The sequence below is a fragment of the Odocoileus virginianus genome, chromosome 8, assembly GCF_023699985.2.
Source record: "Odocoileus virginianus isolate 20LAN1187 ecotype Illinois chromosome 8, Ovbor_1.2, whole genome shotgun sequence".
Lineage (NCBI taxonomy): Eukaryota > Metazoa > Chordata > Mammalia > Artiodactyla > Cervidae > Odocoileus > Odocoileus virginianus.
This window is the reverse complement of record NC_069681.1, coordinates 76,952,826-76,971,005: the sequence shown is the minus strand read 5'-3', so window position 1 is coordinate 76,971,005 and position 18,180 is coordinate 76,952,826. Positions and strand designations below refer to the sequence as shown.

Here is an 18,180-nt window from a genome sequence, read left to right as displayed (position 1 = left end):
CCATTTGAAATCTAGGACATTTGAAATTGTAAAACACTAAACGGTATTAATTGTCTGAATGTTCATATTTGTGGAGTAATTTTTTGTTTACTGATTGAAAAGTGAAAAGCATGCTCTGCAGATAGATATCAAGTAGATTGTTGTAGGAAAGAAGAAAGGAAAAAAGTAGAGATGTCTTCAAAAATTTATTCTTTTTAACCAACTACTTAGTGATGAAACTATTGCAAATTTAAATCTTTGTGAGGACTATAAGATGATATTTTTTTCATGAGAATCCTGTTTTCAGGAAGGAGCTATGTGTAGCTTCAAACCCCGAAACGGTCTTTATACACTGAATGGTAAAAAATGAGATTCTGTTGTCATTTGATACGTGATGGTAGTAACCATGATATTCACAAGTGTCTGAGAATGCATGTTTATGGTAAAAGCCCTCCTGTGTGCCAAATACTCATTTATAAATAAATGTGGTTCTGAGTAAAGCAACCCACTAACATCACAATCAACATACTGTTACATTTCACTTACAAAGACTGAAGTTGTTTAAGACTTCCAAACTGGTTCTTGTGGAGATACAAAAGAGGATTGGACGACAGATTCCTTTTGTACCATTAGAAGGGAGGAGGAAAGAAGCATCAGGACATTATTATTTTGGAAACTCAAGATGTTGCCATTTAACTCTGATGACAGGGGTGGGAAGAAGAACTTACAGTTTCTGTAGACGCTTCAGGTCTTTGAAAATGTGGGGTGGTAGCTCCGATATCATATTGCTAGACAGGTCCCTGTTGGTGACAGTGAAAAACCCAAAGCAATTACAATGAAAATAAACACCACAGTTGTTACTGCTCACAACTGTCATCATCCCCTTTGATGTAACAGAAAATACAATCCACTTTAACCAACCTGAGAGCTCGTTACACAACTAAGCCATGTGATTCAGCCAAATGGGTATGTTTTCCTCCACTTTCAGACGTGTGACATTTTGCTTATCCAGTTCCAGTCTGGAATTTCCTCTCAGCTCCTCTCCAACACATTCCCAACCTAGCTTCAAGGTCTACTTTCATTAGTTTCCTCTGTTTTAGGTACTTTTTGTACCTTCAACCATTCATTGTTTCTACGATTCCTATTGGTTCACATATGTGATATCTTGTTTACCCAACTACATTAGAAGCTTTCTGAGGTCAAGACCAGTGTCTTCTACTTATTTTGCATTCCAACTAAGAGTTTTGACCATATAATATCCACCCAGATGATACTGAATGGATAAGTTCACATATTTTTCGTCTATTTTTACATGGTGCTATTTTTTTTTTTTAGAAGAAACTGAGAATTTATATCTGACTCTAATAGGGCTGTCCAATCCAGAAAGAATTGCAGGGAAGTGTTTCTAGAGAATGTGAAAACAAGATTTGTCAGGGTAAAGAAGGAATCAGGAATCTTTAAGAGTCCAAAATATCCTTCTGAGCCAGAGGAGGTGTTAAAAGTGAAACAGATGTGAAATTGCCTAGGAGTCAAACAAAAGATCTGTTTCTGATGCTATGGTGCTCCTGATAGATATATTGGAGTTACAAATAACTGTGAAAATTCTTTCTCTAAAAAAGCTTAGAATTTAAAAACTAGATTATGAAATAAGAAAAGAAAGAAACAAGGGCTATTACGGAAGTACAGATGAAAAACAGAGGAAGGACTCATCAAACTTGGCCTGGGAAATTATGAAGTGTTTGAGTAAAGCTTAATGATTTGTAGAATCCCTTAGAAGAAATGGAATAGCCATCATACTCAACAAAAGAGTCCAAAATTAAGTACTTGGATGCAATCTCAAAAACAACAGAATGATCTCTGTTTGTCTCCAAGGCAAATCATTCAATATCACAGTAATCCAAGTCTATGCCCCGGCCAGTAATGCTGAAGAAGCTGAAGTTGAATGGTTCTATGAAGACCTACGAGACCTTCTAGAACTAACACCCCCAAAAGATGTCCTTCTCATTATAGGGGACTGGAATGCAAAAGTAGGAAGTCAAGAGATACCAGGCATAACAGGCAAATTGGGCCTTGGAGTACAAAAGGAAGCAGGTCAAAGGCTAACAGAATTTTACCAAGAGAACGCACTGGTCATAGCAAACACCCTCTTCAAACAACACAAGAGAGGACTCTACAAATGGACACCACCAGATGGTCAATACCAAAATCAGACTGATTATATTCTTTGCAGCCAAAGATGGAGAAGCTCTATACAGTTAGCAAAAACAAGACTGGGAGCAGACAGTGGCTCAGATCATGAACTCTTTATTGCCAAATTCAGACTTAAGTTGAAGAAAGTAGGGAAAACCACTAGACCATTCAGGTATGACCTAAATCAAATCCCTTATGATTATACAGTGGAAGTGACAAATAGATTCAAGGGATTAGATCTGATAGACAGAGTGCCTGAAGAACTATGGACGGAGGTTCATGACATTGTACAGGAGGCAGGGATCAAGACCATCCCCAAGAAAAAGAAATGCAAAAAGGCAAAATGGTTGTCTGAGGAGGCCTTACAATAGCTGAGAAAAGAAAAGACACAAAAGTTAAAGGACAAAAGGAAAGATATACCCATTTGAACGCAAAGTTCCAAAGAATAGCAAGGAGAGATTAGAAAGCCTTCCTCAGTGATCAATTCAAAGAAATAGAGGGAAACAATAGAATGGGAAAGGCTAGAGATCTCTTCAAGAAAATTAGAGATACCACGAGAACATTTCATGCAAAGATGGGCACAATAAACAACAGAAATGGTATGGATCTAATAGAAACAGAAGATATTAAGAAGAGGTGGCAAGAATGCACAGAAGAACTATACAAAAAAGACCTTCATGACCCAGATAACCATGATGGTGTGATCACTCACCGAGAGCCAGACATCATGGAATGCCAAGTCAAGTGGTCCTTAGGAAGCATCACTGCGAACAAAGCTAGTGGAGGTGATGGAATTCCAGTTGAACTATTTCAAATCCTGAAAGATGATGCTGTGAAAGTGCTGCACTCAATATGGCAGCAAATTTGGAAAACTCAGCAGTGGCCACAGGACTGGAAAAGGTTGGTTTTCACACCAATCCCAAAGAAAGGCAATGCCAAAGAATGCACAAACTACCACACAGTTGCACTCATCTCACATGCTAGCAAAGTAATGCTCAAAATTCTCCAAGTCAGGCTTCAACAGTATGTGAACTGTGAACTTCCAGACGTTCAAGCTGGATTTAGAAAAGGCAGAGGAATCAGAAATTGCCAACATCCGTTGGAAATTCAAAAAAGGGAGAGAGTTTCAGAAAAACATCTACTTCTGCTTTATCGACTATGCCAAAGCCTTTGACTCTGTGGATCACAACAAACTATGGAAAATTCTTCAAGAGATAGGGATACCAGACCACCTGACCTGCCTCCTGAGAAATCTGTATGCAGGTCAAGAAGCAACAGTTAGAACTGGACATGGAACAACAGATGGGTTCCAAATAGGGAAGGAAGTATGTCAAGGCTATATATTGTCACCCTGCTTATTTAACTTATATACAAAGTACATCATGAGAAACTCTGGGCTGTATGAAGGACAAGCTGGAATCAAGATTGCTGGGAGAAATATCAATAACCTCAGATATGCAGATGACACCACCCTCATGGCAGAAATCAAAGAAGAACTAAAGAACCTCTTGATGAAAGTAAAAGAGGAGAGTGAAAAAGTTGGCTTAAAGCTCAACATTCAGAAAACTAAGATCATGGCATCTGGTCCCATCACTTCATGGCAAATAGATGGGGAAACAGTGGCAACAGTGGCAGATTTTTATTTTTTGGCTCTAAAATCACTGCAGATGGTGACTGCAGCCATGAAATTAAAAGACATTTGCTCCTTGGAAGGAAAGTTATGACCAACCTAGATAGCCTATTAAAAAGCAGAGACATTACTTTGCCAACAAAGGTCCACCTAGTCAAAGCTATGGTTTTTCCAGTAGTCACATATGGATATAAGAGTTGGACTATAAAGAAAGTTGAGCACTGAAGAATTGATGCTTTTAAACTGTGGTATTGAAGAAGACTCTTGAGAGTCCCTTGGACTACAAGATCCAACCAGTCCATCCTAAAGGAAATCAGTCCTGAATATTCAATGGAAGGACTGATGCTGAAACTGAAACTCCAATACTTTGGCCTTGGCCACCTGATGTGAAGAACTGAGTCATTGGAAAAGACCCTGATGCTAGGAAAGATTGAAGGCAGGAGGAGAAGGGGACTATAGAGGATGAGATTGTTAGTGGCATCATCGACTCTGTGAACATGAGTTTGAATAAGCTCCAGGAGTTGGTAATGGACAGGGAAGCCTGGCATGCTGTAGCCCATGGCATTGCAGAGTCGGATACGACTGAGTGACTGAACTGATAATTTGTAAAGGTGGAGTCAAACGAGACCAGGTTTTCAGGTGAGGATGCAGCAGGACCTGAGGACAGAGGCTAAAAGTCAGTGACACTATCAGGAGTCAGTAGGTGGTCTAGCGTGGATGGGGCATAGAAAGGATGGGGAAACATAGAGGAGGTGAGCCCAGAAAAGAGCATGGAGACAAAATGGGAAGGCTGAGAACACATCCCAAGGCAGCATTTCTCAGAGTATAATTCAGGCATCTGAATCAAGGATGCTTGTAAAAAGAGCACCTTCCTGGGGCCATTCCATAACCATCACACCTGAGTCTCTGGAAGGGGCCTGGTAATATGCATTTAAAGCCAGCATCCCCTGTGATTCCTCTGAACATTAATGTTTGAGAACCACATTAAAGACTTTGCCTTATCGCAGGCAACAAGCAGGGAAAACGTGAAACAGAACAGTGGCAAAATATGCTCTGGGTTATGGGATAGTAATTCTGTTAGAAGAATGAAAGATAAAACGAAAAGGCAGAGATTGAGAGGGGGGAACCTCTGACCCTGGACCAGGTAAGAACTGCTGAGGGTTTAAAGAGGCACTGGCAGGACTTACGGGTTGATAGGATATCAAATGTCAAGAGAGGAAGAAGGAAGGGAGCAGTCTTCCAGCCAGGCTGCCAGGAAGAATGATCATTTGACTAAGACAGGAGAGTCGAGGGGAAGAAGCAAGCTGTGGAGTAAGGGTCATCTGTAAATTAACTTCAAAAGATGGCTTTTGCTGTGCTGTCATGAATCCAAGTGTAGACAGCCTGCCAGCTGGTGTTCTGGTCTGGTGCTCCAGGTGCAGGGAGCACATGTGGGTCCTGGCTCAGAGGAAAGCCACAGGTGTGCACAGATCAGAGCAAAAGGACGATGATCTCATGCACCTAGAACACATCTTGCAGAGTGCTACCTTGAAAAATAAAGTAGTCTTCTGTGTGAAAAGGATCTGAGTGATCTCACCGAAGTGGACTTATTCTTCTCCAGGAGGGGTTTGTGGTCATGAAGGCACAGTAAAAATTATCTAACATTTTTGTCAGCTTAGGAAATATAAATGCCCTGTTCAAGTTCATTCAATTGAGTTCTGAATTTCTTCCATCATGCTGATGCTGCCTGGATTGGAATGAATTAATTATTGGTGGTACTAAAAAAATGAAAGCTAGCACCTCTTAATTAGGCTCTTTTTTTGAGGGAGGGCTTTGCCAAAGTGTAGGATAAGAGGAAGATTAGGAAAATCTTCCAAATGTGGACTTCATATCACTGTTTTCTTAAGTTTGTATAAAAACACATTTTTGTTTATCCTGGGCTACTCCTCCATCTCACCCCTACAACCCAAATCCACTTCCATCCTCCAAGGTCTGATTAGGAATTCCTCTGTGAGAAAGGAGTGAGCTATCTTTTATTTTTTGCCATAAAATGATAGCATTTTAGTTCTAATAGAGTGCTTTGTACTTTGTAGGCACTTAATAAATATTTGTGGGCTTGGTTTATGATGCTCATTATTAGATTAAATAACCTTATTCATAAGTGTTTTTCAAATTACTCTTACTGAACTATTTTTCTCAGTCCTTTCTGGATCTCAAAACATGGTATAAAGAATGGGGGAGCAGATGATTAAGAAATGGATTTCCATTTTTTAGACTTCAGATCAGGAGGAGGAGATCTCTACCCTATTTGTAATGTCACAGACAATTTTAAACTCCAGTGATGTCCTACTTTGTGGGCAGCAATGAATTAATAGCAAGAAAGGTGATTTTCAAAAGATCTACAAAATATATATATTTGAATGGAAAAATGTACATGAGCTCTCTGAATATTTTTCAATGAGCCTAATCCTCTTTCTAGACATTTCTGTTTGCTTCATTTGTTCTAGAAGTCATAAATTCTTAAGGGATAATAAGCATGTTCATTTCTTTGTTTAGTTATAACTAATTAATACTATTTCATCTTTCCAGACATTTCTGTTTTCTTCATTTTTTTTTCTAGAAGTCATAAATTCTTAAGGGATAAGCATGTTCATTCCTTTGTTTAGTTATAGCTAATTAATATTATTTCAGTCAGTTCATTATTCATTCAGCAAACTTCAACTGAGAATTAATTGTACTCCAGCTGTCAGAGATATGATCTGTGAGTTTAAAGGGCCATGGAAAACTCATTTACTCCCAAACACACACATATATGAAATCACCCAAAGAAAACAGGCAGGGAAATCAGAGTAGGCTAAACTCATACCAAGCCCACTGTCTGATTTTAATTTGTTTTCAAGATAGTGCTGGTTTTCTTAATTGACTTTGAATATCAGTCTACAGGATTCTGATTGCTACTAGTGAAAAAGCAGTCTCACTAGTCAATTTGTAATCTTGAAGAAGCAATCATATTTTTCCTAGTAGACAATGCTACTTACAGTTCTCCTAAATTTTTTAATGAAGAAAATGTCTTCTCTGGAACAAAACCAATTTGATTTCTAGGCAGAAACCTGTAAGACATGGTGAGAGTCAGCACTGTTGGTCTGAGTCTGCTGTAGTAATCAGTTCTCATTGGGAGATGCCATTGCTGGCTGTAACTTAATAAACCTCAAGGCGAGGCATGTTCTGGAGTGGGACACAGGCGGCAGTTTCTCACTGACAGTGTCTCCACATGCTCGCTGGCTCCAGGACATGCTGCCACAAGGAACTTGAGGCGCCAAGCATGGGCTACAGAGCTGTACTTTGTTTGGATTCTGATTATTTTAGAAAGTTTTTCTTTCCCCAACATATGCACATGGAATGTCAAATTTGGGCCCTGTTAATGATTCTTAGAGAAGGCTTCAAGAGGATCTTTGAGCAAGGCACCTTCCTTAGAAGAAGAAGGCCAGAAAGGGCAAAGCGTGAACCAATCCCATTTGGGCCACAAACGAATTTTAAGTTGGGGGTAGGGGAGCAGTGGTTTTACATTTCCTCTGTTTGAAATGGAATCCTCCAGGATGAATGGCAAAAAAGAGGGGGTCGGCGACTGACCGCCTTACAGAGGTGTTAACAAATGAGATAATGAGTGTGAAAATGAAGTCTCTCAGTTGTGTCTGACTCTTTGCGACCCCATGGACTGTAGCCTACAGCGCTCTCCGTCCATGGCAAGAGTACTGGAGTGGGTTGCCATTTCCTTCTCCAGAGGATCTTCCCAACCCAGGGATCAAACCTGGGTCTTCCACATTGTAGGCAGACGCTTTACCATCTGAGCCGCCAGGGAGGTCAGCAAATGAGTACGAAGGTGATTGAAAAGCTACATGGAGCTATGAAACAGAAGGTGTGGGTGTCATTCATTTAGTTTTCCAGCGCGCTCTCTCATTATCCATCTCCTATGCGGGACTCTTTCCTTACTGAGTATGCTAATCTTCAATCTGATTGATTAATTTGCAACCTGGCAAAAGTTTTGTCTCTTAGGCTGTTGGAGCAAAGTGGTTGGACTACCACAAATGGATATACAATGATTTTTCTTTTCCAACTACCCATCCAAGCAACAAACATTACTAAGCACTAACTATATACGGAGAACTGTGATGAAAGCAAAAGCACATTTTTGTGTTTTTAAGCTTACCACGCAATTGTGCCAATTAACCAATCCATCTGCCTTCCTGCCCTCATAAAAAAACACAAAACAGCAATCAGAATCTTTGACGAACCAGAACATGTTAGAAATTATTCTCTTTAGACTAAACTTTTTTTTCTTTAAAGAGAGAGATATTAAGTGATGTGTCACTGGCAGCAACACTAACCACTTTCACACACATTATCTCATTTCCTTGGTGACCATGGTACCAGGTCAGCTGGGAGAGTGCACAGAAATAATGACTGCCCTCAGAAAGAAGGAAACTTAAATGGTTGGCAGCTAATCATAAGGCTTGGCCCCACCATCCATGTGTGCATTTTCCAGTACTGTAGTTTCAGACCAAGGCTGTAAATGAAACATACTTTGAAATTCCTTGTCAATGTTTTCTTTTGATTTCCAAAGCTGCTAGACTTCCCCTCATTCACCGTTGTATACTTACAGCACTGTGAGAGAACTGCACGACAGAAAGGTGGAATTCGTGAGGAATTTTATCCTATTGCCTTCCAAATCCCTAAAAGGCATGGAGGGAAAATTTTTTTTAGTTTCTGCACACATCATACATTTAAAGCCATTTGTCAGTGATGTGACAGTTTCAAACTTTATTTTTACTTCATTCCAATTTTTTAGGCTTTCCTCCTGATTATTGCATGGTCGGTATAATTAATATTCTGCTTCTTTTCCCCTTCTAATTAATGTTAGAACTTAAAAAAAAACTGAGCAAAAGGGCAGCCCACTATTTAGTGAATGTTTCTCTGTGCTGGATATTATGCTATTAATTCTCATAATGCTGCCACCATAATAGTAGCAACTCCATTTATTGGACTTTCACAGTGTCAGGTGCTGTTCTGCATGCATAATACACCCTCCTGAGAAGCTGGCGTTACTACCTCCCACTTGAGGTAATAATTTGAGGAATCTGAGGACTTTGGAAATTCACTTTTCTTGTGGTCGCACAGCTACTGAGTGGTAGAACTGACCCTCTAACTCACATCTGCCTGAATCGGATTCCTAGACACTTAGCCATGGCATCACAGATGGTTAATTTCTCATGTCCTCCCAACATCAGGTGGATATTTGTGTCTCCGTTTTGCTGAAGGAGAAACTCAGGCTAGTTTGCCTTCCAAATACTGGATGCCAGGGTCAGGATGCCAACCCCAAGCCATGTGATAGAAAATATCCGTTCTTTCTACCTCCTTCCGTGGTGCTGACGCTGAAAACAGTGCTGCTCCAAGGGTGCCCAGGACCAAGCCTCAGCATCACATGGGAGCTTGTTAAAAGTTCAGATTCCCAGGTTCTACCCAGACCTACTAAATCAGACACCCTAGGACTGAGGTCCAGCCGTCTGTCTGAAGTCCCTGATTAGTGATGCCTGTTGACGCTGGAGTAGCACTCGGGGAGAGATTACGCACTGCCGGGTGAGCCTTCAGCACTCACGTCGTCAGGGAACAACCTCGGGAACACTCTGACATGACCGCTCCCAGCAGTGCCAAGGAATGAGACGGTCGGCTGTTCTGCCAAGTCTCCCAATTCCTTTTATGACTGGCGTCCTACAGTCTTCCAGGTCAAGACAATAGCTATATTGCTGCCTCTGAACCTTCCTCACACTCACACTAAAATGACCAATTCCTTTGTATTGCCTTTAAAATCCTATTTTACTTTTTGCACCTTAGAACATCTGATGTTTAATGTTTCAAATGTCTACTACATTGTCATTAATTAACTTAGCCTTAATATAAATTCCTATTTTAAACCATCTTGGAGGACTTGCGGGAACTCAACTTTTTTTCACTCTGAAAATACAGTGATTACAAATAAACACTGTGGTCCCTTGAAAGTCCAAATGCGACTTCCCTCGTGGCGCAGTGGATAAGAATCCTCCAGCCAATGCAGGAGACATGGGTTCAATCCCTGATCCGAGAAGATCCCACATGCTGTGTAACAACTAAGTTCATGCACCGCAACCAGTGAGCCTGTTCTCTGGAGCCCGTGCTCCACATGAGAGAGGCCACTGCCACGAGTTGCGTGCTGCAACTAGAGAAAGTCCGAGTGCAGTGCCAAAGATCCAGCACAACCAAGTAAATAAAACTGTATATAAAACGGGTTTAAGACAAGAAGGGACATGACCAGATTTTGGTTTTAGAAAGAAAAGCACAGATGAGCTCTCTGTGTAATTGTGAATTAACTTCAGGGCTAGCTTTCTGAATCTGGACGTTTAACAAATCAGCCACTAAGCTTGTACTCACATCCAGTTGAGCTGAGGCATTTGGGCGCACATCTGCTTGGGTAGGACTTGTAAGTGGTTGTTCACCATGGACCTTTACACACAGAAGAGGTTGATTAGAAACAAAATGACATGCCACTTTAGGGACAGTGTTTTCACTATTTCCACAACTGGGAAACTTGCATGTTAAAATCAATACACTAGGATGAAAACCATAAACATAACTACCCCTTCAAAATGGTCTCTAGATACACATGTGGCATGGATAAGGGAGCAGATGTCAGAGAAACTATAAATGTATAAGTGTGATACATAACCTAGGGATAAATTTGAAACAGTATGACTTTGTGAGATGAAACAAAAGTATATTGGGTAGTCGTTTTGAAGTCCATGGTAACTTTTCTTGTAAACTTCAAAGTTAGGATCATTTCCAGCATCATACATCCAAAGTTTCGCCTTAAGAGAAACGCTAATCATTTATGACATTAAAAGTTCACATTGGAAACTGCATTAAATCTAAGAAGTGATGACAGTGGGGAGGGGGGACATTTGGGGAAGAAGACAACTCATGAGAACATTAAGTTGCACGATTAATTTATGATATTGTGATATCCCATTTCACAAATGGAAATTTATGGTATCCCTTTTCACAAATGGAAAATTAACAATGCTATATGATCAGCTGTAAAGGAACATAATAATCCCTTGCTGATAAACCATCCCAGTCTATTAATAAACATCGAAAATGTAATGCTGAGAAAAGTTTAGTTGCTAAGACAAAGATTTTGGAATTTTCAGTGACTCATGCTGGGCAAAGGCACATTTTCCTTTGTTAAAAAATGTAGTTGGAGCTGAACACTGGGGAGATTCTGACAGATTTAAATGTAGTAAGAAGATAAAAATGAATACTATCTTTGGTCAACCACGGCAAATAAAAACATGCCTTAAAACTAAAAGGAATGAAAGGAGATCAAAAGGAAATGAACTGGTAGGCTTAAAATATGCCATGAGCCATGGCCAGGAAGTAGCAACAGTAATTGTGGCTTGAAATACAGGAAATGTTTTGACAAATAGAAATCTTAGAGGCTTGATTTTCTTAAAGCTCTTTTTTGTAAGCTAGTTTTAGATGTCATTGCAATTCATAGACAGATGGATTGAAAGGTAGATGAATACTTACAGGAAAAACAAGGAATTTAATCCAGTAAACAACCGCTGTGAAATTCTGTTTATGGGATTGTCATCTAGAATTCTGACAAAACATATCACAAACATTTCCAATGTTAGAGACGTTTGTGAAATACAACCAGGAAGAAATAAAAGGTCATGTCAATCCTGCCTCCCCCAACACCTGCTCTCCTCCTTCCTGTCTGTCCACACTTGGCTCATGTCTCTTCCCAGAGAGCTTTTCCTCCCGCTGTGGTTGGAGAAGCACTTTCCTCCAAGCCCCCACCTCCCCCAGCACTTATCAAGTCCATCCTGGTGGTCTTCATTCCCTTCATCCACCTCCCATTGGACTTATGACCCTCCGCCTCTAGATACATGGGTCCCAACAAGCTGTACTTATTTATTGATTTATTGGCTGATTATGGGCTCCATAAATGCTTTGACCTACTGGTTGATTGAATGAAGAATGAATGAAAAAAAAAAATTCTTTGGAAGAGTTCCTTAGTCTCATGGAATTTAAATGAATGCAAACAAACTTATTGGGAGCTTTGAGGGTGAAAGAGTGAAAAGATTTACAAATTCAAATCACTGTTTTAAACTCTATATGGTATTTTCCTAGGGAAAAAAATCACCGTAAGGGGAAATATGATTTATTTCTCTTGTTGCCTTCAAAGCCAGGTACCATTTCCCCTTACTCTCGGAGGAATCTGAAGGTAGGATTCTGAGAAGGAAGCTCACTGAACACCTACTATATGACAAGCATTCTGCGTATGGCACTTTACATATATAATTCTCACAACATCCCTCTTAGAAAAAAGGAATTATGATTATAGTTTACACTGCTATATTTAAGGGGCTTCCCTGGTGGCTCAGTGGTAAAGAATCCTGTTTCAATGCAGGAGATGCAGGTTTGATCCCTGGGCCAGGAAGATCCCCTGGAGGAGGACATGGCAACACACTCCAGTATTCTTGCCTGGGGAGTCCCATGGACAGAGGAGCCTGGGAGGCTATAGTCAATACAGTCACTGTATTTAAAATGGATAACCAACAAGGACCTACTGTATAGCACAGGGAACTCTGCTCAATGTTGTGAGTCAGCCTGGATGGGAGGGGAGTTTGGGGAAGAATGGATACCTGTATATGTATGACTGAGTCCCTTCTCTGTTCACCTGAAACCATCACAACATTGTTAATTGGCTATACTCTAGTACAAAATAAAAAGTTTAATCAAAAAAGTGGCATTAGAAAAAAAAATAAAGATGAGGAAAAAGAGGCCCAGGAGATTAAGAAAATTGCCTGAAACATAAAGCACAGGACTATGGCATATACAAGGGTCTGGATGAAGCTGAAGTCCTGGCTTTTCTTCTGGACCAGGCTGACCTAGAGAAAACAGGAAAACTGACACATCCTTCTAACTGCCCTTTGTTCATCTTCCCTGATGAAAACTGATAAAAGACTCCCTGGGATGGAGTTGGTGGCTCAGCCAGGTAAGTGATGAAACGCTACAAGCGCTCATGTTTTCAGTTGTTTCTATACATTTTCTAGAAATCAAAAAAGTCCTCAACTTGCTTACTTTCTAGGTCAGTGGTTTTCAACAGAGGGCACTCTTTCTCCTAAGGGACATTTGGGATGGTCTGGAAACATTTTTGATTGGCACAACTCTGGGAGCCAGTACTGTTGACATCTAGTGGGGCAGAGACCACAGAGGGTGCTAAACATCCTAAAATACACAGGACTACCCCCACCCCTCTATCCCTCTTCTACCCTGCTCCTCCCCCAACCCCACCCTCCCGACCCAATCAAAGAATTGTCTGAGCCAGAAGGCCGACAGAGAGCTGGGTTGAGAACCCTGTTGCAGGTAACACTGGATGGATGGATGACTTGGCAAGCCTACTGCTGGGCGCAGAGGCCCACCTGAGAAAGCATAGCCCTGAGGTCTCTTCACACAGCTACCATTTGGCGTGCCATGATCTGAACTGCCGGAGCAATGTGCTCCAGATTATGTGACAAGCAGAAAAGTTTGTATGATAAGCAAGATACATAAATAGATGGAAACTATGAGCCTTGATGAGTATCATTAGGACTGTGATCCCAGAGAAGGAAGAGCTAGAATACTTACAGCCAAGTCAGCTGATGTAAGTCTTTGAAGACTCCAGGTCTGAGAGTTGTGATGCAGTTGTGGTTGAGATATCTGCAAATAGCATGGGCGAGTCAATGAGGCAAACTTAATACTCCACTTTAGTCACATATAATTAGAATACGAGCCTCTGTTAACGATTACGAAGTATGGACATCTGTCTCTGACAGAACTCAACTGGATGGGCAAGGGGAGAAAACCAAGGACAACCAGGAGATACAGATGACCCCAAGCCCAGTGTGACAAGCACCAGGGCCAGCTCCAGGAAAGTGGCCGAAAATAAAGCACTGGGGTATTATATGACCTTAGCATGTAACAGTAGAATAAACATGTGAGGTGATTTTTGCTTTAGCTCACCTCCTTTGTAGACTATTGTTTTAAAAAAGTATGCACTAAGTCATGCCTGACTCTTTGTGACCCCCATGGACTGTAGCCCACCAGACTCCTCTGTCCATGGGATTTCCTAGGCAGGAATACTGGACTGGGTTGCCTTTTCCTCCTCCAGGGGATCTTCCCAACCCAAGGATCAAACCTACATCTCCTGCATTGCAGCAGGATTCTTTACTGCTGAGCCACCAGGGAAGCCCCATAAAGGTGAAGTTAGCAAGGGTTAGAAAAAATATGATAAAATATTATAGAAATGACCCAAACTTGAGGAGACAAGATTAAAGATAGCCTTCATATCTATCTTCTGGTAAAACTAGGAGTTGTTTTTTTTTTTTTAGTAATTCTTTCAGTGTAACAACTATTCTGGGTACTTTCTGAAAACCTGTTGCTCCCTCTTCTCTACATCCACAGCTGAGCCTTTAACAAAATACCATTCTATCCTTTTAATCTTTACATAAAGTTGTACTCAAGATATAATTATGAAAAAAGTTACTCACAGTATTTGCAGATTATGTAATCCAAAGAATGCTTTTCTGGATATATATGTAATACAGTTATGCTGGAGGAATCTGGTAGGAATGAGATAGGAGAGTCATGCAATTAGGGTGCTCATACTTTGTTAGGTTGTTGAGTGTGCTGTCCACTTTGTTCACCTAAAGATGACTTGTGAAACCAGTTCATAAAGTCCTAAGTCCTAGTCTCACATTGGGAGGTAGGAGCATGGCCCCTGAGAGAAGGCTGTGGATCTAGCCAATGCCTGATATTCTGAGAGCGCCCATGCAGTGAGATGCTGGCATCTCTGACTTGAATCCACCAAAGTCTGTGCATTGTGTGTAAGCAAGGAGCCAGTCTTGTTTCTGCAAGCTGGAGTTGCCCATCATGTGAGATTAGCCAGGTTCTCACTGCTCAGCTTCCTCACTCTTTCAGTACCAGCGTTTCACCTTCAATTCGTTTCTCTTCATTCTACTCATATGAAAAAACGTCAGAGCAAGTCTTACTTTGATCTGTTTCAAGATGCAGAGTGAGAAGCACACAGCAATTTAGAGAGGTGTTCAAGGTCACAAGTGGCTAAACTGGGACCAGTGCACCAAGGTTAGCTCACAGGGTCATGATCTACTTAACCTCAATCTAGCAAGAGTGTATGGATTTGATAATAGCACTTCCATAAGCTTGTTGCTTGTTTTAGTTTCTAAGTCAGGTCTGACTCTTTTGTGACCCCATAGATGGTAGATCATCAGGCTCCTCTGTGCATGGGATTTCCCAGGCAAGAATACTGGAGTGGGTTGCCATTTCCTTCTCCAGGGGATCTTCCCAGACCTAGGGACTGAACTCTCTTCTTCTGTCTTGGCAGGTGGATTCTTTCCTGCTGAGCCATCTGGGAAGCCCTCTTTCAGGAGTATCTAAGTAAATAATTTCTATTTCCTGTGCTTATTATACAATGGGAGGTTAGCCCTGAATTCACATTTTATAAAGATCTTTAGGCAGGAAATCACTCTATTAATAGTAACTAATGTCTGTATAACCTTCTGAATAGCTTCCCTATCTCTTGTTTTGATTTGTTTTGGTTCCTGAGGTTTGGTTTTGTTTGTTTTGCCATGTGGCTTGCAGGATTGAACCCGTGCCCCCGTCAATGGAAGCTTAAGTGTCCTAACCACTGGATGGCCAGGGAATTCCTGGTTCCTAAAATATTTTACAACACTTTCTTATTGTTATGCTACTTCACTGCAAAACTCTGGGTAGATTGTGGCCTCATTCATTTGGCATTTGGCTCTACTCTGAATTTTGTTATGCCACGATTATTCCTCATCAGAGCTTCCCAGCCTTTGGGTCATGAATGTTACAGGTATGCGGGCACGTTGATGCCTTCAGCCCTCAAGGTGGTAAAGTAAAGCCAAGATTAGCTTTCAGTTATTAACAAACCCATCTTTTACCCCCAGAATCAAACAAATATTGTCATTTTCTCTGTGTACCACAATGTGGAAAATGTGGGTGTCATGGAGCACAAGCATTACAACTACAGTGGCCTGCAAAGCATCAATTTCAATGCTACAAAGTGAACGCGAAATCCAGTAAGAACTTGTTCCATTCCATTCCTCCGTCTCTGATACATGTCTATGAGGAGATGCTTCACGTTGTAGCATAAATTCTGCTTTTGCTTTAGAGTTCTAAAACAGAAGAGATCAATATCTATTTTAGCATTTTCAGAGCCCCTGGAGTGATGTCATTAAAGTTAATGTGCTGAATTGTATTACAATAGCAAGTGAAAATGGAGAAAGTATACAGTAATATATATATTTGAATTTCTCTTAAATATTAAGAGAAAGTAAATATAAAATTTACTACCTAACTAGTGCTATTTCTGCGACATTTCACTCAAGATAATTAAGTAAAAAATACACTACTGTTCATTTTACTTACACATGGTTAATCTTGAAGAGATGGGGGCAGTCATACATTGTGAATTTGACCTTGAGCTTTTGATCTGCGTGACTCACCTGATGTGTTCAGTTTATCTGCCTTCACTGACATGAGTTAAGATTCCCAATTTCTTAAATAATAAACAGCCTCTAATCTTCTATTTAGTCAGTTTGCTGGCACCCCAGGGAGAACTAGAGTCCCAGGTCCCTTGTCTCAGACTCAGGCTGCTGAATTTTAGCTCGATCCTCCAGTATCTGCTTTCTTTTTTATACAATAGTAACTTGGTGAATGTGAGGGGGAAATTTGGAAATGTTACAATTTGGCAAGTGATATCCTCTTTTTATTCAGAGCTGAGATATGAGCCTGTCTGATATACATTATATTGAGCAACTTTTCTAAGAATAACTTACTGGTTCATGAATTCCTGCTGTTTCAGCTGTCAGGACTTTTCAAGCAGAAACACCAGGAATTTATGTACCTGAAACTAAAGCAAATAAATGCTTTAATAACATGCATGTTTATAGGCTATTTTTTAAATGCCACATTTTGTATTCATGAGCCAGGCAGACTCCTTGAATTACATTGTGTTGCCAGTGATTGCACTGGACAAGAGGCCAGTTTAAGAGGGAAGTCCAATTTATGTGAAATTTATTGTCCCAGTGAGGAGAGGAACTGCTGTTGGTTTCCGTGGTAGCAGTCATAAAGTATTATGGTCAAGCTCATACATGGTATTTTGTTTCTCTGAAGGTTCATCTTAAATTGCTTCTTATCACCCAGAGTTACAAAGTTTAACAAATTATTAAAATGAATAAACTGATCACTAATAAAAGGATTCAGGTAAGTTGAGTGACATCTGTTCATCTAACAATTAGTTTTTTTTAAATTTTGACTTAGAAATTTATTTTTCTGGATGCCTCAATGACCTCAGTTTCACTGTGAATATTTAGAGCATGCAAGACCAGAGACCCACTTGACATTAAATTAGGTGACTCCCTAGGATATATCCCAATACAACTTAAAAATGTATATCAGATTTATTAGCTCAATACAACTAAAAATGTGTATCCATGAATGTCTTTCCCTGGGCCAAACAGAATAAAGCCCTGATTCTTCTAGCCTGGCATTCAAAGGCCCTCTTTTAGACAAACTTGCCCAGTCACTCTCTTCCTAATAGCCTTTGAGTTTTTCTCATGTTTTTGGGTCCTCCTTGCTGAAGATGCTCCCTACCTTCTCTTTCACCCTCTGTGTTAGTCCTACACATCATTCCTTCAACAAAGACTCATTGACCCTTCTGTATGTTTCAATGCAGTTGACAATGAGGGGTAGGGGCAGTGGTGGTACGTGGTACTGTGAGGGAACCAGAAGGATCATCCAGCTCAGGAGGAGGGTGTGATGGTCAGTGAGGGCTTCCTTCAAAATCCAAGGATGAATGTTGCTGCTGCTGCTATTGCTAAGTCGCTTCAGTTGTGTCCGACTCTGTGCGACCCCATAGACGGCAGCCCACCAGGCTCCGCCGTCCCTGGGATTCTCCAGGGAAGAATACCAGAGTGGGTTGCCAAAGGATGAATGTTAGGGGTTCATAAAAATGGAATCATAATGGAAAGAATGACCTAAGGCTTATTCAAAACTCAGACGGTGAAGACTACTGTGAGAAATAGGGATGAATTTCTAGTTATATTTTGGAAACAAGAAAAATGTTTACAGAGAAGCCCAAGCCTGTGGTATGGGACCTGTTTTACAATATGGTGAAATACTAAGAAAATATAAATTCTCAACTCTTACATTGTTCTTGTCTTCTTGGTAAAAAAAGATGATCTCAAAACTGAAGTGAATAAATAGGATACGGGGTTGTGGCA

At 40.6% G+C, this 18,180-nt stretch overlaps 1 protein-coding gene across 1 annotated transcript in view; it reads right to left on the bottom strand.

The window, feature by feature from the left end:
- The window catches only part of RXFP2 (relaxin family peptide receptor 2), a 96,904-nt gene that overhangs the window by 14,063 nt on the left and 64,661 nt on the right, over positions 1–18,180 (bottom strand). Inside the window, exons 7-14 of the mRNA XM_070471128.1 lie at positions 14,404–14,475; positions 13,502–13,573; positions 11,396–11,467; positions 10,241–10,312; positions 8,437–8,508; positions 6,817–6,888; positions 708–779; positions 526–597 (exon numbers count right to left, since the gene is read on the bottom strand). Of these exons, the coding sequence (XP_070327229.1) occupies positions 526–597; positions 708–779; positions 6,817–6,888; positions 8,437–8,508; positions 10,241–10,312; positions 11,396–11,467; positions 13,502–13,573; positions 14,404–14,475 (576 nt within the window). The remainder of the gene's footprint in view (positions 1–525; positions 598–707; positions 780–6,816; positions 6,889–8,436; positions 8,509–10,240; positions 10,313–11,395; positions 11,468–13,501; positions 13,574–14,403; positions 14,476–18,180) is intronic.